The sequence below is a fragment of the Cotesia glomerata genome, linkage group LG10 (assembly GCF_020080835.1).
Source record: "Cotesia glomerata isolate CgM1 linkage group LG10, MPM_Cglom_v2.3, whole genome shotgun sequence".
In the NCBI taxonomy this organism is placed as follows: Eukaryota; Metazoa; Arthropoda; class Insecta; order Hymenoptera; family Braconidae; genus Cotesia; species Cotesia glomerata.
In genome coordinates, this window is record NC_058167.1 from 7,916,429 (window position 1) to 7,940,111 (window position 23,683).

A 23,683-nucleotide genomic window follows, 5' to 3' on the forward strand; every position below is an offset into this window, starting at 1 on the left:
AATCCCGACATGCAGGGGGATGGGGACGAAAAAAGTGGTTGAGAGTTATAATGACGGGGTTGAGAGATTATATTACGGAGAAAAAAGTGGAGAGACAATAATTCCCCACCCTCCCTTGTAAAACACTCTACAGTGATACAAGTAAAACCATCCTCAATTATAACCTCAAAAACATTTTCTTATCGATAAGTCTACGAAAGAACCCAGAGAGATGAACAAATCACCCAAAAAAGAAACATTGTTATAGTTGACGCAATATACTCCTAACAAAAATTGAGGTAGCAAAAAAAATTTTTTAATTTTGTAGTAATTTTTGACGGGTTTCGCTTGAGTAAAAATAATATCAAGATAAAAAAAAGAGTTCCCTTGAAAAGATTCTAATTTTTGGATCTCCCGGTGAAAAATTTTTTAGACATAGTTCTCACGCAATTCTAAGCAATAGCACGAAAAAAAACATTCGTAATTTTTTTGCACTCTTTTTCTTGGTTTAGGGATTCAGGAAAATTTTTTCAAGTTGAATGATCTTGTAGGCCTGAAGATCTTACTTTTTAAATTAAATATCTCACAAGCCCACCAAATGATTTTGAAGAAATTGGCGGCCTCTGACTCAGTTTTCTGAGCATTGATAGTTAAATTATGACATCAAAAATTATCCGAGAATAAATTTCGAAATTATTTGAAAAAGACATTCTTTTAGAATGGTTAGTTTACACAGAAAAAAAGGTTCACTTGAGCCAAGAAAATATTTTTTTTCCTAATTATTTCCTTGAGCGAAAAAAAAATTTTCTTTTTGACATAAGAAATTTCACTTATTCCAACAAAATTAACTCTCTTGTTTTAAGAAATATGTATCTTGATCCAAGAATATTTATTTAAGTCAAGAAAATCTTCTTGTTTTGAGAAAATTCAGCCTCATGCTCCAAAAAATTAAATATAAAGATAGAAGTAAATTTTCATTAATATTTTTATTGATTAACATATCAAATGGGAAGATCAAATAATGTTGAATCTTTTTTTTTCATTCAATATGTATAATTGCACGCTAAAACAATATGAAATGGGTATCAAATATTCAAGAGAAAAATTTTCTCAAGGTGAGAAAATTTTTTTCTCAGCTGAAGTAGGTGGCACTGCTTCCCTAAAGTATCTAAAGATCTTGATCAAATGTAAAAATTTATTGCATCAAGTATTTATGATAATTTGAATTAAGAAAAAATTACTTCTACCAAGAATATAATTTCAAGAAAAATTTTTATTTCGGGCAACACAACTTCAGTCTTCCTTCAGGCACCTGAAAATTTTCTTGAGCCAAGAATTTTGTTCTCCAGTCAAGAAATTTTTCTTTCTGTGTAAGATTTTTTTTCGACACATTAGAGGTTTACACTCACATACACACACGCCGACAGATATCCTCGTAGGAATAATAAGAATTAGTTCCTAGGACCTTAAAAATGTGAAGATCAGATTAGAACTTGATTTTCGAAAACTGGCATGGAACCAATGACTCCCCGATTTTTTTTTTTTTTAATCATTCATTTGTAAAGCGAGAACTTAAAAATTTAGAAAAAGTAATCGTAGATGTGAAAAAAAATTTATTACGATGCACAATGACGATAAAAATTACCGTAAGAAAAGTTAGAAAAAAAAAATTGTTTTTGTTTTTTTAATTAAAAAATTTTTTTTTCTTTTAAATTTTAGGAAATGACGTTAAAATATATTTTAGGAAACTGAAAGAGCTTTTTGGAAAAAAAAAATTTTCTTACGAAATTTTGGGGGTACCCCATTTTGCCCCCCCCCTCCCCTAATTAAAAATCAATTTATCATCAATATTGTGATAAATTTTACTGCAAAATTGTAAGATTTTTGTCAAAACTAGTTTTTTTTTCAATTGAATTTTAAATTATGAATATTTTGCTTAGACTGGTAGAGATATGAAGAAGAATAGGTAAATTTTTTATTGAAAATTCTGTTCAACCAAAATAGACAAAATAAACATATAAAAGTATCGTTAAAGCTGAGTGTGACGGATCTAACAGATGCGGAAGACAGTAAATCCACATTGTAAGATTTGAATGAAAAATGTATCCGTTGAAGAATCCCAGTCTAAGTCGGAGTATGAATGTGAGTGTCGGTTCTGAGTAATGTGTGGGTTGACGATGCTGAAATATCTGGTTCGAAATTCGAATTTCGGCGAGAAGGACTGGTGCAGAGTGCACTGCAGTGAGTAATAGTAAGCGTCAGTACATCGAAAGCGCCGGCAGCGAAACGTCGTCAGAAAGGATGTGAGATGCGAGAGACGTACCGGAATTTTCATCATGAATTTTGCTGAGAGAGTCGCGAGCTCAAATCTCGTAATCGAACGACGAGTTGAGTAACGAGAATTTCTCGGCTACTATGTACGCTTCAGGAGGGAAAATAAGAATAAAAAAAAGGAGAAGAAGAAGAAGAAGAAGAAGAAGAAGAAGAAGGTAAAAAGGGTGAAAGTCGGAGAATTTCCTCTGACTAAGACATCACCCAACTGCTGCAAGAAAGCTGCGATTAAAGTTAAAGACGGCGGAATATTTTCATGATAACTTATACTAGCCGTAGAGTCTACTTTTGAGACTTTATTCGATTTACACGATTAAAAGATCAAAGATATTAGTTTACGGCTAGTCATTGCCGGAATTTATTCGATAAATTAACTTTTTATTATCTAGTTATCTAATTTTTGTTAGAAATAATTTTTAGCGAAAAAAGTTAAACGGATTAATGGATAGAGTTGAATAAAAAATTACCTCACTAGAGTTGATAAGCTCGATGTTCATGGTGGGTAGCAAGAACTCTGTACAACATAAACTTGAAAAAGTTGACTCTGTCACTGAACGCCGAAGACTGATTGTCGAGCGACGAAAACATTGAACTTCCAGAGTGATAACACAACACCGGCTCAATACTCTCCCTTTGCCTCATGTAATCCGACTCCGGTCTAACTCTGTATTTCTCTGGTTTCAATAGTATTTTTATCAAAGCAAAGCCCGTACATCGACACTACTCGATCCGATAAGTTGACCGAAGCATTCTTTTCCTTATCTTTATCAATTATATCATCAAGGTTGATTGTTGTTAAATAATTGAATGCTTTCAAAGATTTTTTACTATTCTAAGTATAATTTTTTTTTGAGTGATCATGCTGTCAAACATTAACTCGACTTTGTTTTTAATAAATGATGTAATAAGCTGCTTAATTTATTACTTTAGAAGCATAAACAAAAGTGCTGATTAAAGTAGAAGCAAGAGAGTTCAGTGGCCGATTGCGCGGATAAATAAAAGTTTATGCTAGAATAAAAAATCCAAGTATCGCCGGACGGGAAAACTTTAACGTTCCGTAACGAATTTAAAACTCAATTCTTCTCCATGGAGAGTTATTAAAGACAAAAAGTCGAGGAAAGCGGTGAAAATAATAATTTGGGTGAAGCATAGACCCAGTGAAAACATTAAATGATCGACCAGGCGAAGTTTAAATTTTTCCATGGGTTAGTTCTTGTGTAATTCAAAGCAAAGGCAGAGGCCAAAATGATGGAAAGATAAAAATAGTTGAAGAGAAGATATATGAGATGATATTGGGATAGGTTATGGCCTCATGAGATGTCTCGCTACAGTGGTTGTACATGGAAGCTCATTCGTTTCTCTCCCTCGGGGTTTTCTCTCATCGTTTGTTCAGCATGCACGAACGCCTCAACTAAATCGCTATTTTATAGGACACAAGTGAAAACGGGTTAAGCCTAATGTTAGTTTTATTTTCCAGGACTTTTATATATTTCCATGCCCAGAGAGTTTCGATGAGTTGTTGGCTGATATTTATTTATTTATTTATTCATGTTTCCAGGGAGCGAAGAAATAGAGAACCGATCATGGCTCGTATAATCCGTATTCCTTGCCAAATTACAAATCGATAGCTCAATTAAACCGTGTGTCACTTCCAGGTGGATACGGAAATTCTCTCGGTTTTTAGAAATCGCTTTTTTATTTATGATAGGGTGAAAATATTTTTTTTATTTTGTTCATGTATTTTTTTTAATAAAGTATCCGGTTAAAAAAATATTTTTACTTTAGAGCTAAATACTTTAAAATTAACTCTCTTGTAGCGAGACGATTTAGCGATCATTCGCCACCTGGTGAAGATTTTAAATACTAATTTTAATTAAAAAATTATTTGTGAACATATCAAGCCATATCAGAAAATTTTTCATGAATAAAAACTTACTTTAAGTAATAATTGAGATATTATTGACCAGAAAATTTGCTCATGAGCAGTAATGTTCTCAAAAGAGCCACATTATAAAATTATAAAAAAGTACAACGTCCATAATCGAACAGAAGAAAATGAAAGATTGTAACGCGCTGGGTGAGAAAAGGAAGTTTCCTGTTGACTTATTTGTTTTTGAAGACAAAGAAAAGTCTTATTACATGGGTTTCATGAGATTCACGACAGCTCCCCATTCCAACAAATTGGCCCACTAAATAACTTGCTGACAAAGGTCTAAGCCCCAGAAGAAGTGAAGGAAGAACCATCCAACCCACTTCTCCTCTTCCCATCAGATTTTCCAGCCCGCGTACTGTCACTTAATAAATTCGCTTTTGGGGATGTATTATTCATGGCATCAAAATAATAGGTAAAAAATAACCAGCCCTAAGCAATTGAATGCTAATGACGCTGACAGGTTCAGCTAATGGATGACTGATGACTACCCGTAAAAAATCTAAAGTAAAATCTAGAGTATGAGGTAGAAGAAGAATGAAAAATGATGTTAATATTTATATCTTGAGTTATGATGTCTATTGAAATGCATTAATGTACATTTGCCGGAGGAAAAAAAAAACGATAACGCGGTTTGACCGACGACATCGTCAGGAACATGACATTTAATCCCTTTGTTGAAATATATGCTGACGACTTGGGTCAGGACTGGTTATATAAGAGTCGAGCTCTTTTCACTGCTCAGAATTGGGAAAAAAAGTCCTCGTGGGTAAAAAATGCGGGCTGGAATATAAAATATAAAATAAAAAGGAGAAAAAATTGAAAAAGGGAGAAGAAAAAAGTTGAGAAAATCGACTTAGAGATGCGGTTGGGACAAAGACTCCTTCTTCCATTTCTTGTTCTTTTCCATGTTCGTTTTTTGTTTTTCTCTTTCGGTGGATTTTTTAACTTTCCTCGTACTCCTACCTTGGGCGCGCCGCTTTTAGCTTTGAGCAAAAACTACAGAGGAAATTGTCGTACACAAGGTGAACAAATAGAAATAGCTAACAAAATTGGTGTAAATACAAAAGGATTTTTTTGTTAGTTTATTTAAATTGTTTTTTTATTTTTTGACAGAGATCTCTCTCGGACCAGTCAGTCAGAAGATAGCAAATAAAGAGATTGAATTTTTTTGTCTGGTAGATTTTTTTTTTTTTACCAAAATTAAAAACAAATATTTTTTTCCCCATGACGTTTGAAATTTTTTTTGTTGCTCTGATCCATATTTTTTTTTTATTGGAATTCAATATAGCTTTGTACACTCAATTCATACCTAAAAGTAATTTTACATTTTTTTTTATTTGTCTTTCTGTTTTTTTTTTTTAAATTACAATTTTTAAAAACTAGTTTTTCCGTGATTAAACCTTTAATTAAATTGATAAAAAAAAATTCCACCCCACCAAATTCAATCCATAAAATGAAAAGCAAAAATATTTTAATTTAAAATAATCTCAGTCTAATAATTTCACCAACAAAATAGTTAAAAACGTGTATCAAGTTGGTTTTCCTCGAAGCTAAAAGATTCACGGTTGGCTTACTCACAAATGAGATACGCGAAAAAGCTCCGTCGTATAAAATCGTCAGTACACCAGAGTGGGAAGATTTTAAGCCAGGAGACAAATCTTGAAGCCACTCGAGAGCGGGAGCGAAGAACTACAACATTGCATATATTTTCCTCCAATACTCCCATCTTGCGGAGAATTTTGCCCGCGAACCTCCACTCAATATAATATAATACTCTTCTTTCTAGATCGGGGGCGGGTGTGGGAGCATTACCGTTATTGCCGCTAGAGACCAGTATAAGTATAAGTTTTGCATCTTTAACCTATCAATTCAACCCAGTACAACTTACAACCCGAGACATTACAACCTTTCTAGGTTTCGTTCCTTGCAATTTTGGCTCCCTGACAAGCTGCACCCTCTCCGCTGTCTCTGCCCATCCCCCATACTTTAGTACCCGGCTCAAGGGAGATAAAAATACGTTGTTCCTAACTCTTAACTTGCATTGCAGCTCCTCTGTTCCTGCTCTCACATTTTAGCGGAAAGTTTATTTTTAAAAACCGGCGGCTGTTTAGAGTCTTATCTCACTCTGGAACTCGACCAACTTTAAACAGGCGCAATCAGAACAAAAGGGACGCCCGCATAACAAACAACCTCTTTATATTTTATTTAACTTGAGAATCAACTAACACACTCTCCACACAATGTTTACGATAACATAATGGACGAGTTTGCTTTTACCGTCTCAAACTATCTGCAAATAGCTTTGTTCATCCTAATAATTTTGTTTGCCTCCTGTTTATGTTCCTAAATCTGCTTACTTCAATAAAAGGATTTTACTCGTTATATGCAGATATTTATAGAGCATTAGGTACGCTTTAAGCTTTTGCTTTATTAACTCTAATCCACTTACGCATTATTTAGCGCTGGTTTCACCGAACAACTCACTGCACTTCATTGAGGATTTTTAATATTTGCAGTTTGTTTTATAGAAAATTTAGAGTCGAATATTTTTACTCCGTGCAAATTGTTCATCCGAGCTTAAGAAGGATTTGATTTCTTACCCGCCGTGGTGCGCATATTTTTTTAGATTTGTAACGAAAGCTCAAGCATGCATCTAGTTTATTTGTTTTTAAAAAAATGTCACAAGCTTCCCGCTGAGACAAGAAATTTATTGTGTAAAGGTTTTGGCTGGAATTTCTGAGAGCTGAATTTTAAATTTTTGACCTGGTTTATTTTGATTAACAATCCGTAAAAAATTTTCTGAAATGTCTATAAGTAATTTTTTATATTCTGATGTGGCTTAAAATTAAAATCAGGTCTAATACGTCTTAATGTAATTTTTTGATCAAAATTAGGGGTGAAAATTTCCGACAAAGGGCAAATGATCGCTGAATTAACTCCTAACAAGAGAGTTAAGTACACGGAAAAAAAAATTTCGTTCTGGTAACGTAACTGTAGAGTTACCACAACTATACTCAATTTACTGTTCGTTGTAGAGTTACAGTAACAAAATGTTATTTAGTTCTGATAACTCAATGTTGTTGAGCTCTCAGAGCTCTACGGGATTGTTCTCAGAGCCAAACGGTATAGTTGGGAGCGCTCTACGTTGCGCAGTAGTGAAGTGCGCTGACATATTTCATAACCTTCTAAAATGCCAATCATAATTATTTTGTTACTAATCTATATTATTAAAAATATATGAGGACAAGTAAGTTCCCAATTTATTTATTTAAGGAAATAGGTTTTTTTTTTGTCAAATTGAATTTCGTTAGAACAGTTTTGTATTTATGGTTTTTCAAGGTTCATTTGCAGTGACTGTTAATTTAATTTATTAGTTGAATATATTGTGATAAGTGATAAGTTATCGGAATACATTAAAAAGACCTCATTTAACACAAAATAAAATTTGTTTTTGTTTATTTATCTTTTCTCGTGCATATACGGTAGTGATTTTATGTCCAATATTTATTGATATAATTAAGAAAATAAGATAATTTTGTGACGAGCATATTTTTATTTTACAAATAATTTTTATTTGTAATATAAGTTCTATTATTATTTTATTTCTATTATAATACTATTCTTATTTGCCATATACAATTATTGTTGGCAATATAAATTCATTCTGCCGCATTTATTTATTAAATTATCAATGCTAAATCGTAAAAAAAAAATTATTAAGCAGACTTCCAAAAATTTGTTATAGTCTCAGAACGATCCTGTAGAGTTATGAGAGGTAAATAACGTTTAGCTCTCAGAGCTCAACGATGTAGAGTTGCAGGAACTAAACGGTATTGTTACTATAAGAATACGTTAACCTACTGGAACTTTTTACAACTAACTAACTACTATAGAGTTCCTATAGCAAAGTTTTTTTCTCCGTGTACTATAATATAAATAATTTTTTTTTACAATCAGTAATTTTAGTTTTTAAGAAAATAATTGACATAAAAGTTTTGTACAAAAACTAATACAAAAATTAACCGAATCGAACGACTTGAAAAAAAATTGTTTAACAGAAAAAAAAGTTCTACAGATGCAATCTCAAGATTAATGTATAGTTAAACGGACGAAATATATGTCGAAAGTATATAACTTATGTCTCGGACATTAATTGTCTGAGAACAATCGAATTTTCCGTTCGACAGGCAGTGTTGCGTCGGAACAGCTTCGTTTCCCATCATTAATTTCCCCGTGTGTGCCAGTAGATCTCGAGAATAAGACCGGAAACAGATAGACGAGCTAAAGAGAGTGAGAGATGAGTAAGAAGAAAAATAAAAGCAAGTCTCAATCACTCGGATTCTCTCAGGCGTTAAGACTCGATCTCGGCGAAAATCGATACCACGAGTTTGTGGCCCGCGATTCATTACTTTTCTCGGTTCACCTGAAAACACGCTCATCCATTAAATATATACGCTATAATATATAACTTGGGGTAACACTGATTGTTGTAGTCATTTATTTTCCTTATTAAAAATATCCTTTTAATCATCGCCCCAGAGAAATAAATTATTCTTCGGGTTTATAATCATAAAAAAATATCAATTAATTGCTAAAAAAATTACTCCCTATCAACGCTGAGGGATTAAATGAGAAGAAAAAAAGCTTAAAAGAATAATTGTTTACAAAGCAGTCACCTGTGACGTCCAACCAAATAAATATCAATGTGTCTCTGACGCGACAGTATCTCGATACATTTTTCACGGATTTTTGCACTAGTCGTCTCCCTGATCAAATCCGAGCTATTCGCTAGAAAACTAAAAATAAAACTAACAAAATACTCTGCTGAAAAATCTCTTCGGACAGTTTCTTCTCTACTACAGAATTCTATAATTGGAAACTGTAAATAACATTTATTTTCATGCTCGAGAACATTTCCCGCTCAAAATTGTCAAATATTGAAGAATTTAATTCATTAATCGCTAAAGACAGAGTACCGAAACTTTTACACCAAAGATACTGGGTTCGATTCCCCGCAACAATAAATAAATTTTTTTTTTAATTGTTTTATATTTTTAATTATACGACGATTAGGTAAAAAGTTTTATAAAGTTTCAAAGACAAATAAATCTGTAAAAGTTATAATTAAAAATCCCGAACAGAGTTAGGTAAATTTTGCAAAGCTGTTTTCGACAAGCATACAAAATGAAAACGTCTGAAACACGAATTAACCACTCATAATGTCAATTACAGAGTTAAGACATTTGAGTGAAGGAATTAGTATATTAAAATGTATGTTTCGAGCAGATTGTTCTGAATAGTGAAATCCAAATATAATATACAACTAAAACTAAAACTAAAATTAAGTAGGAGACTTTTCGCTTTATTCTGATCAAGTTCCTCTTATTTACAGCTGTACTATTATAGCCGAGTTTGAAGTTATCTATCCATTCATAATGTAGGCTCCTTGAGAATAAGAGAAGAGGCGAATTCGTGGTATTGTACTTGCGGTTAGTTGACGACAAGGAACTGCTTTTCATTGTACAAACTTATGGAATTTATCGAGGAACCCAAGTACCACTTAAATTCACCGCTAAGGCTGATCACCAATGGCTTCCTAATATCTACCGGTTTTCCAGGGCAACTCGGTTTGCATCTCCAGACCATTTTCTTGGTAATGTGTGTTACGTCATGAAAAGACTTAAATCCTCGCTCGAGTCTCCTTTGAAATTACAAATTGAAAGTGCTTTCTCTACTATTATTATTATCGTCATTTGAATTCTTGTTTGCTTGGGTGATTTATGACATAAACAGGCATTAAGAGTAAAGCAGAATGGGGAAACTGCTCTTTTCATTATAACTTTTTTCGCTGGATTAATTTAATCTACTAGGCATTTTTTTACAATACAACTACAACTGTTTGTATGATAAAATTAATTATTTAAATTAATGTATTTTGCTTGGATTATTATTTTTAAGCACCAAAAATAATATTATTTTTAAGTTGAGATAAACAAAGATTTAAATAATTTTTTTAGTAGATTTCATAGAAAATTTGCATTGGTCCTCATGACGGATCTTTTTAAAAATTTTGCTATATTCCGACTTAACTCGACGAGCTGAGTCAGAAAATACATATGATTTAAAAGTTTATGTGTGTATATATATTGGCTTGGTGTATTAATTTATTGCAAACTTAATTTAAGATTTCTTATGATACAGTTCGAGTTATCAGAAAATCGTAAGAATCACTTTTTTTAGCGAAGAAAATTTTCTACAACTTTCATGGAAAATATTTTCTTTTTCCTCCAATAGAATGCAAACTATAATAGTTTGTATTGGGAAAAAAATTCTCCGCTTTTCAATTTATCTCATACGAATTTCGAGTTTTTCTATTAAACTGTTGAAGTACAGGAAAATTGCTAAGAATGTTATTTGTAGAAAAGACAATTTTCTGCAATTTCTAACTCTCATCAAGTTTGAATTCAAGCAAAATTGAAAGCATAAAATTCCGTAAAATTCATTAATAAATGCATAGCTTTGAAGATCGAACTTATACCCCACGCGACAATTGTTAAAAAAATTAATTAATTAACTATACATTCGAAAAATCAATGCATACATAGACTTAATAGGGTATGAAATTGCAATATATATCCAATTTTACACCCCTTAAAATTAGCTCGACAAAAGCCCAACTAGACACGACGCGGCTTGTCACGACGATAGCGATGCCAATTCACAACGGATCTCAACATACTTATTCTACTGATAGATACCGAAGATTAGCTAAATCGGTCAAGTAATTTGGAAATACCGGGATTTCAAAATTTTCAAAATCATAAAAATTCATATTTCTTCACTTTATTACTCGAATAACTTTTGAATGAGATAACTTATTGAATCTCTGTAAATTGCATCTGAAAGCTCTTTAAATAAGCTTTAATTTGAGTACCATATCATATGTGTGGTCAAAAAATTATGTCCTATTCTGCTACACCAATTACGAAATTTGCTGTTACACTGGTTTTTTTTTTTTTTTTTCGTATACAATCCTAGTAGTTTCATTTTCTACTCATTAGGAACTCTACTTCCATTTCGGCTTCTTAATGGCCTTTTTTATATTTATAAAATATAAAATTAAATATTGAAAGAATTATCAACAAAATAAACATTAAAATGTTATAAAATAATTGATCAATAATGCAGACAGTAATTTCGGTGGAATTCAAAATCTGGATTGTAACACAAGACGTGCGAAATTTCATAAAGTTCAATACGCCCTAAATAATTAGAAATAGCTTAGGTAAGTATGAATACCAAGCACGAGCAAATGCTGAGACTGCCGGTAAGCTTGCGTATTACAACTGGTTGTAAGCAAGAGGTGAGAGGGCGGCTTTTCGACCCTACAAGCAGAACCCAGAACCCAGAACCGGATGTACTTGAAGTTCGAAAACTCTTGATATTACTATTCTATAAACTAAAGTCCACAACTCATTGTCGGAGGTCGAGCGAACCTCTCCGGGTTTTCCAACTACCTACAGAACAACTCGATCCCATGATTCTCCATTTAAATCTCCCTATTACTTCAGCTGACGAAACTAGACTGCCTTATCTGAAGCCCAGATTTATCCTCATTATTTGCCTTCTATTCTACTAGGGGGCCATTTACTTATTTATTTATTCGTTTAATATTGTCAAATGTCGACTATGACCGGACCAGTGGCCAGATTTTCTGGTTTAATATTACATTCTTTTTCCAGAGGGATAAAACCAGACAAATGAACATGTTGAAGTATATTGAGTGTCCCGGATGGTCTCAATAGCCCGGGAGTTGAGTGGAAAGGTATATCATTATCTACCGAACATACATGGAGCAGAAGAAGGTGAGCTAGGTTTAGAGTGTTGGCAATTATATGCAGCAGTCAGTTTATGTTTGGGAGTAAAGTTTATGCTTCATTCAACCTGGCTTTCCGGAGATGTCTATGTTATATTTATTTATACGGCTCGTATTCAAGAATACTATTATCTAGCATTTGCATTCATAGTTCTAACGATACTTTGATTTTTCTGTTCAGCTCGTTTTATCGCTGCTACACCTGATTTAGATTAAATCTGCATTAGGAGATATAAAGTCGATACTTTGATAGTGTAGAATAATAAAAGTAGAAATGGTGAATGAAAATGGATTGAACTGTATGATTCTTTTTGTTCGGTATATCATATGCTTCAAAAAAGTAAAGCTGTGACCTGTTTTTAATGGAAACATTTTGTGGCTTCATATGCCAGGATTTATGCTCTATTGATTTCGTGAATTTAAGATGAAAATTTGGTATGACTTTGATTTTTTTGTAAAAATTTATTTAATTTTTTGATAAGAAAAAAAATAATGATATCATTTTCATTTAAATTACTCCTAAAAAAAGTATGTTCGACATATGAAAAATTAATGATTCCCGAGTCGAAATTTAAGTCGTAGATTCAACGTTTTAAACGTTCAAATCGTAAATTCGACGTATTGGACGTTGAAATCGTAATTTGAACGTATTGAACGTAAAAAATATAGATTCAACTGTTTTAAAAAATATATATGATCCAATTATATTTTTTTTAAAACAGTTGAATCTATATTTTTTACGTTCAATACGTTCAAATTACGATATCAACGTTCAGTACGTTCAAATTACGATTTCAACGTCCAATACGTTGAACTCACGTTTTCAACGTTCAATACGTCGAATTTACGATTTGAACGTTTAAAACGTTGAATCTACGACTTAAATTTCGACTCGGGTTCTTAGTAAATATTTTTGCTCTTACATATAAAAAATTTTTTATAGAAATTATCAGTAAAAATATGTGAAAAATAGAAACACGTGTGGGTATAAATTTTTTTAGTATTATTATTGTTATACAAGTGAAAAAAATTCGCTGAGAATCTTATCGGAAATAAAATATTTGATAAAAAGAGAGAAAAGAGTTTGATTAGAGATTATATTTCTATAATAATTTAATATCTCCAATGTTATCTCCGATTTCATTGAATAAAAAATAAATAAATCCGTGTTATAAAAGAAAATATTTAGAAAGAAGTGATAGTAAAGATTAAATTTTTTTTCACCGCGTTAAATCCGATTACGTGGTGAAAATTATTTTCATCTAAAAAATAAAAGGCAAGAGGGGAGAATTACAGTATGTTAATAAATCAATTCCGAGTTGGAGTAATCAAGATAGAATTTGAGTCTCCGTACCGTAAGGATTTGGTTACACTTTTGATGAAAATCCGATGGTCGAAAGTGTCGTGGTTTCTGAAGCGTTTGCCTCGGGCTTCTGGCACCTAGTTTGCGTTAAAGGTCATATAAATACCCATATAAGCCCTTCTCTATTCCAAAGGCTGAACCGAAAACCACAACCACTTTTCTAGTGTGTTGTATTAAAGCCTGTCTTCTGTGCCAGTATTGCCTGCCAGGCATTTTCCCTTTGAATTTATAACGCAAATGTTATCATACGCGGTATGAAATAATCTACTGTTCACACAATTGCTCATTTAAATTTCAAACTTTAGTTTATTTATGATTAACAAAAAGTAAATTTAACTATTTTTCACACTCTTTTCATTTTTAATCCTTCAAAACTCGTTCAAATAATCGACGACGAAACGAAAAAAAAAATTAGGAAAACGGTTGACCCTAAAGGCCATCTCTGCAACTTCCCGCTAATTCTGTAAATACCTGGCCGCTTTTTGAGCTCTTCGAGTTCCAAAATACAATTTGTGTGTTGTTTTGAGCTCTCCGAGCTCAGAAATATACCTCTTCTATGCTTTTGAGCTCTTTGAGCTCAAAAGTCTGATAGAAATTTCATAGAACACTATTTTTTGAATTTTCAACCCGCAATAACTTTTGAATGAATCAACCGATTTTCACGCGGTTGGCAGCATTCTACGCAGTTTTTAAAGCCTCATAAAAATTTCTAATTTTCAATTGATCAAATTAGAAATTTCGGAGTAACTCTGAAAAAACACTTTTTTCGGTTTTCTTTCGTTCACGATATCTCTCCCACGAATCAACCGATTTTGACCGGATTGGCGGCGATCGACGTGGTTTTTTAACGTTAAGAGCTGATTAGTTTTTAGAATCGATCGGTAAAGCCGTTTAAGAGTTATCCCAAAAAAACCACTTCTAAAAAAAATTTTTTTTCTATTTTTTTTTTTAGATTTCTCCAAATTTCTCAAAATCTATCGATCCGAATCGGTTCAAATTGACAGGAAATCTAAGTTTGGCGAAGCTCTTTCGAATAGCACCAACCGCGATGAAATCGGTTCAACCGTTTAAAAGTTATAAGAAGTTTACATACTCACACACACACAAGATGGAAAGGTGGAACGAAGAAGTATTGCCTGGTGGCGACACTAGACATCAGAAACGCCTTCAACTCCGCCAATTGGAAATGCATCATGCAGGCCCTCCAAGAGAAGAATGTACCAGAATACCTGCTTAAGATCGTAGCAAGCTACTTTGAAAACAGTGTCCTGAAGTATGACACGAAGAACGGTCCGAGGGAGTATGATATTACTGGAGGGGTACCACAATGTTCAGTTCTAGGCCCGCTCCTGTGGAACATTATGTATGACGGTCTATTAAGACTAACTCTGCCAAGAAACGTCAAACTCGTAGCATATGCAGATGACGTAGCCGTAGTGATCGTTGCCAAACACGTTGACGAGATAAATCATATGTTCGATCTCACTTTTGAGCACGTTAACCGGTGGATGGACGCAGTGAACCTGCAACTGGCGCAACACAAGACTGAGGCAGTACTTATTACCAGCAGAAAAGTGGTAGAGACCATTAAGCTGAAAGTCGGCGAACAAGAAATCACATCACAACCTTATATCCGATATTTGGGAGTGATGCTTGATGCCCGACTCAACTTCAAGCAGCAAGTGGAACATGTCAGTGCCAAAGCGTCAGTAGTGAGGGCTAGTCTCGCACGACTGATGCCGAACGTCGGAGGCCCAAAACAGAGCAGGAGGCTATTATTGTCATCAGTAGTCACATCGGTGCTCACTTACGGAATATCCATTTGGGCCGACGCATTAAAGACGCAAGAATCATGGAGAAAGGCTGGACCAGTATATCGACTGAGTGCCCTACGAGTAGCTAGCGCCTTCCGCACAATATCAGAGGAAGCAGTGTGTGTTATTTCCGGTACTCTGCCTCTCAAAGTCCTAGCTGAGAAAAGTCGGAACCTATATCAACGAAAAAGGTCAACCACACTGAGCCCTGAAGAACTTAGAAGGGAAGAACGGCAACACAGCATCGCAAGATGGCAACAAGACTGGAATGCTTCAAAGAAAGGTCGGTGGACGTACCGTTTCATACCTCGGATTAATGTGTGGTTCAGCCGGAGTCACGGGGAGATCAACTATTATTTAACGCAGATGTTATCAGGACACGGATGTTACCGGAAGTATCTTCACCGCTTTAAGCACGATGATACCCCAGAGTGCCCGTCCTGTCCAGGGGTCAATCAAGATGCGGAGCATGTTTTCTTTGTGTGTCCACGTTTCAACCAACAGCGCGATGAGTTAGGGAAGATTCTGAAAAAGAGAACCCAACCAGAGTCAATAGTAGAAGCAATGTTGTCGTCAGAAGCTGCCTGGAACGCCACAAGCACTTTTGCTACAAAAGTGCTTACCGAGTTGCGATCCACTGAGAGGAAAAGAGCGAAAGACAGAATCTAGAAGGAAGAAATAACATCTTAGCCACCAGAAGGAAGAGCGGCAGCTAATTCCTCCCCCCGCGAAGAAATGCCTTACGGCGGTACCATGGGGGATCAGAGGTTAGAAGAGAAAGGGGTTTAGGGTTTAGTGGGTAGGGGCGTCAGCGTCGAGTTTTAGTAAGACGCTGCGTCGAGTCGCCACATATCCAAGCCAAACAGCAATGCCTAGAATCCGTAAAAATGATCCCCCCCCCCCTAAAAAAAAAAAAAAAAACACACACACACACACATACTGACATACAGACACCATCGCGGGAATAGTCAGGACGGCTTCCTAGGACCTCGAAACGTCGAGATTCGATGAAAACTCGATTTTCGTAAAACGGGGTGAAAACAATAACTTCCCGATTTTTGAAAATCTTCGATTTTTTTAGCGGGAAGTTAAAAACTGAGATAAAAAATCACGGGCTATCAAAAGAATAATCAAATTTCCTCCTCTTGGCTCGGTAAAATAATGTTTTCGATGTAAATTTCAGGCATCATCGTTACTTATTGTCACCGCGTAGCCTCTAAAGCCGTAAAATTCCGAGATTTTCAAATATCACGATGTCATTTGTTCTCCGGTGGGACAGAAGCGCTAAGAAAACTTGTAAAAAAAATCGAATAATCTCTGGAGGGTCTCTTTCTTCCTTCTTTACCCAACGAAGGATAAAGACCCGGGCCATAATAATATCATACTCAGCTTGGTGCGTCTTATCTAGGTTCATTCTTCAACGGTGTATGGATAACGAGGACGAGACGCCGAGAAAATGGGCGAGGTCATGCTAAATTGCATACCTACCTAGGATTCCTGAAATGGCTCGATATTTTCAGCCTATTCACGAGGTATAAGCGGCTAAACGAGCCGGAACATTTTAAATGGATATTCTGGTATGGCTGAGTACTCCCCCACTCTTCCTACTTTTCGGAGTAACTCATAATCATAATATCTAATGTAATAATAATAAAAAAATAGTAATTTATACCAGGCGCTCTGCTAAGCTTGTAATGCCTTGAAGTGAGTTATAACTCTGTCGATCTATAATTTTTGTCAGGTTTATGGCTCTCTCGATTCTATTAATTAAATTCAACTCTACATTTTTCATCCATAACTTTCTTTGGATCCAAATTCTCGGCAGGCTTTTAACTGCATAAATTTAGTTTGTTTAATTACCCCTTTATATCTTTTCAGTGAAAAAATTTTCAGGTAGAGTTCATATTCAAAAATTTGATATGAAAATTGGCCAAATCAGAAAATTGTTTCACGGGATGTTGGGCTTCAAAAAACTTGAAATGATCTATAGCGTCAGGATTAATTTGTGTGAAAACAATATATAGATGGCGCAGGTGTTTGGACAATCTCACGTTATGTTAATAATCCAAGCGATATATTACCGAGCAAAGTAGCTATTACGCGCTTGCCATAATAATCTATAATTTAATTTAACAAATTTATCGCTTGACAAGTTAAATGCCCATGGCATTTACCCCTTTATACCGCGGAGTGTTTACAAACACATCCACATCGCACATGCATGTACATGTCGGTAAACACACTGTAAATGTTATGTTGCTTATGTACACATACATTGTATGTGTACGATGTACCTATATGTAGGTATAATATTTTCCGAGGATGAAAAGCATGTATACGAGAACAACAACAAGGAAATGGTGCCTTTTCGCAAACTACAGACCTTATATGAAGCCTTTTCGTCTTAGCCGCTGTGCTATTGTACAACAAAAACTCTTAAACTTTCTCCACTTACCTCTTGTTTAGTGGAGTTTGCTAAAAGTCCTGCTGTGTGTGCAATAAATTACACGGGGTGCGTAAATTATGAAAATTAAAGGCCCGAGATGACGCTTAATTTCTTGTGTCTTTTTTATTTTGATTAAAAACCTCCTATCTAGTGGAGCGAATTTTAGTTTTTAAAAAGTGAATTTTCGAAAAGAATGAATGAAACTTTAGAGACGATGAAAAGAGTCTTGTTTCTGTATAATATAAGAAAATAAAGCTTTCAACCTTAGGCGAAATATAATAAGAGAGAAATGAACGCAGAAGAAAAATAAAATGCCTAGAGAGAGCTTTCTACTCACAGCAGACTCGGAATAAAGGAAATGATATAATAAAAACAGTGAAAAAAGGCACAACATCGCATTTGGGAGCAAGTAGACCACTATATAGTTAAAATAGGTCAAATGAAATAAAACGTCTCGTGAAAAGTCCGCCAAAAACCCAACAACGCTCTCTGTGAACTTTTTTCAAATTTTCAGGTTTCCACGCGTGACACCTCCCCACGTTGGCTAAAACCACTCCAGGCTCAGACAGCGCAATTAAAACTTTTCCGAGTTTATTCCGGTTCTTGTCTACTCTCAATTAGTTAAAAAAATACCCTTGTAGTATTTAGTTTTCACCGATCTATTTTAAACTCGAACTAATTATCTGTAAAATCCAGAGTTACAGGGTTGCTTTTATAAAAAATAAAGCCAAGTGTAAAGCAAGTCTCACTTGTTCGTTCATAAAGAGTCTTGACGAAAAAAAGGTGACAAAATAACTTGACGTAAAATAATAAAACAGCGGTATTTGTCTGTTTAATTTATTCTTCTCACGGTTATACAGCCAGTCCAGACAGGAGAACAAAAGGCCCGAAATTCGCTTTGTAGACTGTGCATCGCGAAAACTGGACGATACCGCGATTCAACGTGCTCATTATTCTCAGCGCTTTTTTGACAAGTTTTTTCCGCCGGGATGACCTAGGGGTTATTTTTGTTTTAATTCTCATTCCCATCCTTCTTCCTACTACCATTAGCATTAAAATTAGCATTTAAAGAGCAACATTGATCGCATTCTGACCTCTGAATACACTACAATACAATCTTCTTCCAAGGCGAAAGAGGCAATCCAAAGCCACAATACGCAAAACCCAAGATCCAACGTCTAGAGTTGATTACACAGCGTGCAATATGTTGCTGGTACACATCTGAGGACATCCGGGACAATATTGTGGACTATATTACAATATTACTAACCAAATAATGCTGCAACAACACTTGCATCATCCAATATCAACATTTGGTAGCACGGAGTAGTGCTCATCTTGTAGGAGCTTATACGACGATGCCACTGCTGGTAAAGGCTGAAGGCTGCATATGGACCAATCTGAACCCCTCCGTGGTACATTAGTTTCCAACATATAGAGCTTAGTTACAGTATAAACATGAGTTTCGTCCCTCTGGCTACACTAAGTAAATGATTATCCACTTCTGTCGCCAGCTGGTAACATGCATGAGTAGCAACAGTACTCATTCAAGTACTCCGTTCCATTCCATTCTATTCTGTCGTTCTGTTATCCTCAGTGCTTCCTCTGCTCTACTCAAACTTGCATATAAGTCTGGTTTTGACTTGATCAACTAACAGAACACAGGGTAACTTCTGAACTAGAGACACTTATTTATATTTAGTACTTCAGCGACGAGGATTATTTCACTGGAAGCTTTTGACGGAACTGCTGTCCAGTTTGTGACATTGTTTCACAGTCTGTAGGTTTTAACTACCGCTGGATGCCGGGATGTTTGTCCAGTGTCCGTTGTTTTGGGTAGAATTCCACTGAATTGTGTCTTTTATGGAGATATGCTTGCTTCATAAATTGATCTAGGATTTGACTTGCTGATTTTCAACACCCCAAATTCAAATTACCTCGTAAAATCAAAAATAATTAAAGCGTAACATTAAAGCAACACCCTTTTTCCAGTAAAGAGCTTCTTGTCAAAACTTGGCACGCCAAGCTCCAAAAGTAGAGAGAGATGTTTAGAGCCAAAGATGCTGATCCTCCATTCTGGTGTTGTTGCGGGAAGACAAAAGACTTGAGACAAAGAAAAATCCGACATGAGGCTAAAACCCAGATACATAAAGACTTTGACGGAAAAGTTTGGTGATGCACTCGACGAAAATCTTGCGGGTATGAGCAAGACAAACTGTACATATAAGTTATGTTAAGTCGACCTCTGAAACTTGAAGTGTTGACACCAGAAACTCCAGGACTAACTCTGTTAAAATATTCCTCATGCTTTCCCGTAAATCATGCGCTTTCAATTTTTAATTCCGACCGCCAATGAATTTTTGTGGAAAAAAGGTTTTTTTGGAACTAAAAGCTTGAAAGGAGATTAACAGCTGATAATGGAAAGTATAAATATCCATTAGCCCGGGAAATTCATGACTTTGTTATTCGGTTTTGTAAAAAGTTAATTGGAAATAAGTGAAATAAGCTAAATTGGACTCACGGCCCGCTAAGTAAAGGTTCATTTAGAAGGATCAAATCTGCGGATTTGTTACTTGCTCTGGTGCTTCACCTTTTTGATCCCTTCTATTCATATATATATATATATATATATATATATATATATATATATATATATATATATATAGCATATATACTATATATACTTGCTATATATATATATCTTCATCAGATTTACCCGTCGAATTAAATAGGTTGCCTTGACAAAAGCGTACCGCTGTAATCTTAAGACCGTTTTCTTTCCGGTTCGTACAATATACCTACAAGCTTTTCATTTACTGGTGAGGTCAAAGTGTTGAGTGAAAACTTTTATAAATAAGTTTTCCGAAGTCGTAAAACACAAGTTGATACGATCCAACTGTACAGGTAATGATTTATGTCTTTGTTTCTAGTCGATAATGGGCAGGGTCTAATATTATTGGTTGTTAAAATTTGGGAATTGCTTTTTCAAAAGTTTTTTGAATAATAAGTTTAAAAATTTTATTTTTATCCACATTTTAATAAATAAATTCAATCAAATTATATCACAGAAAAATATTGTTGCTTATTTCTTTCAAATTAAAAGGACAGAGAAATGATTGTAATAATAAATACCAGATTTGCATCACAATGAATTCAAAAAATTTTATCAATTTATTTAACAGCAATTCAGTTAAAAACTGACGGGTGAACAAGGGTAATTTTAAACTATTTAAATATCGGATTACGCGGCACTTAAATTGAAATTACGCTGGGAATAAAATATAAGAATTAAATAGTACCGAATAATAAAAAATTCTGCAAACATTTTTTCTATTTAATTAAAATAAAGTCATTATAATATAATAATTTCGTGAAGTTTATTCCAACTTGTAACCAGAGACGTTTGCTGGAATAAAATGCCGGGATTTTCTCTATATAATAAATGAATAATTGCCCAGTGCATATCCAATGAAAGTTTAAGAATAATTCTAAAAACTTTTTCATTTTTTTTATAAATATAAAAATTCATTCTGAATTACAAAGCATCCGGTTGAATATCGAGTACCCAGTATCGGGTTTTAAGTTCATTATAACCTCAAACTGCGGTTGATTAATTAGTGATAATTTGAGAGGTGAAAATAGCAATAGAAGCCCGCGAAAACGGTAGCGGTATTGCGGTTGAATTCATTGTTGGCCGCGACAAAAAAGTTCAAAAATAAAAATATCAACATGGAAGTGTAATGCAACCACAGCAACCGTTCAGTTAATAAACAGTCTCCTCCAAAAGCGCGCTAATTATATACCGCTGATCGATTTTAACCGATAATCCTTCATCCGGCTGTTCCCGTTCTTCACGAGTCGATTATTTATCGCGGTACTGAAAATTTATTAATTAAAAAATGGAACAAAATGAGAAACGTCTCCATCGAATGTTTTTTTTTTTTATTTGGGTAAACATTTTTTTTTTGTAAGAAATACATTTTGTATTTACTATTTTCATGCTTACAGGTAACCTAATAGCCGTAGGTGCTTTCATTCCGTGATAATTAATTAAAATTCAAATCATGTTGGTGCAATAACAATAATATCGGTGGAAACATCGTTGTTCGGTTGTTATTAGACCTTTGCTTTCACTTTGATTATAAATATATTTTTATGTATGTGTGTAATATAACGAGTAACAAGAGGATAAGGCACTTTGCCAATGAAGTAATGATTAATTGCGTCGTATGCTTTTTAAATCTTATCGCGTATACATTTTTCTTCTTTGTAATTAGCCGAGTTCAAGATTTTATGTCCGGTAAAAAACTACTAAAATGATACTTGCTTTTTGTTGGGGTTCCCCGTGAATTTATTCGAGATGAGGATAAATTTTAGAGGTTAGCTCGACATGTTTTTATAGAACTTCACTTCTTGAGGTGAAGATAATGGTAATGTGAGAAGAAATACGATGTTGTATTAATTATGCACGCATAAAACAATTTTGTTGAAATAACAAAAGACGGGATAGCTGAAAAATTTGTTCTGATAACAAATGAGTGTAGTTATAGCAACAAATCCATTAGTTGCATTAACAAAATGTTTCAAGTTGTACTAACAAACCAATTTGTTAATTCACAAAATCAATTTGTTGCCCTAACGAAATCATTTTGTTACTGTCACAAAATGACTTTGTTGCTATTACAAAATGATTTTGGTGCAATAAACAAACTAATTTGTTGCTAAAATATTTTCCAAATCAGCTAAAGCTGATTATAGCATATTTTTAAACTATATATTTTCTTAATTACTTTAACAAATTGTCTTTGTTACTCCAACAATGTCTCTTTGTTATTTTAATAGCATAATTTTGCTGTTTCAACAAAAAAATTTGTTATACCAACTGAAGGATTTTGTCGAATCAACTTAAAGATTTTGCTATAGTAACGAAACTGTTTTGTTGTTATAACATATCAAGAACTTTGTTATAACCTAAATTTTGTTATTTTAACTTATAATTTGTTATCCCTATATTAATAAATTTATTTGTTACCACAACATATCTTAGGTTATCTTAACAAAATTTTTTTCTGCGTGTGCATTTTTTTGGTTGCCATTTAAAGTTAGTTTTACGATTAATTAAAATGATTTACAATAATTGCTGATTTTTAAATAATTTTTATAAAATATATACGCCTATCATTATGTAGGAGACAAAGAATGATTTAATAATTGATTAAATTAAGAACCAATATCAGATTTTCCTTAGAAGAATTAAAAAAATTATTTTTGCTTATAATTTTATACAATCAATTTAACTCTCTTATAAGAAGACTATTTAGCAATTATGCGCCGCCTGTTGGACATTTTCAGCACAATATTTGAGCGAAAAATTATATATGGTTTCATTGGATTATATTATTAAAAAATTATCATATCAGAAATTATGAAATAATTCTTTTAATAATTGCTAGTGTTCAAATTTAGAGTACGAAAAATAATTCAATTAGATTCAGAGTCAAATTTAAAGAAAAAGAATCGAAAGCGATAAAACGGATATTACTGAAAATAAGTGATATTGACGGTAGGATATAACGAACATTATGTGAGTATAAATTAGCATCTAAATCCCGGTAAAAGTGTATGAAGACGACAAGTTTATGGTTCGCATTTGGTAGAATGGAGAGCGGGATGGCAGAATAGCACGTAGGCGGTGGTATTCGAGTATGAGTAGAAATTTCATTGCGCAATAATGCACGGGCATTCACAGCAGTCAGACGTGATTTGCGTCTACCATTACTGTATTGTCTAAAGTGTGACCCCGAATCGTATCCGCGAAATCGGAGGATCGGCGGTGATGTACACCGGCATTGGGAATAGGTATAACCCCAGGGATATCACCGGGAATTAGGTTGGACAACGGCCAGATGAAATGCCGTTCTACCGACATGTCTCCACCTCC

General features: G+C 34.1%; 1 protein-coding gene across 5 annotated transcripts in view; it reads right to left on the reverse strand.

Moving 5' to 3' along the window:
* LOC123273198 (venom dipeptidyl peptidase 4-like) overlaps positions 1-23,683 on the reverse strand; it is a 158,043-nt gene that overhangs the window by 90,000 nt on the left and 44,360 nt on the right. The window contains exon 1 of one of the 5 annotated variants that reach the window (XM_044740520.1): positions 2,778-2,822. The exons of the other annotated variants lie outside the window; for them this stretch is intronic. Coding sequence (XP_044596455.1) covers positions 2,778-2,807 — 30 coding nt within the window. The 5' untranslated portion in view covers positions 2,808-2,822. Of the gene's footprint in view, positions 1-2,777; positions 2,823-23,683 lie in introns of those variants that run through there. 5 annotated transcript variants of the gene reach the window in all.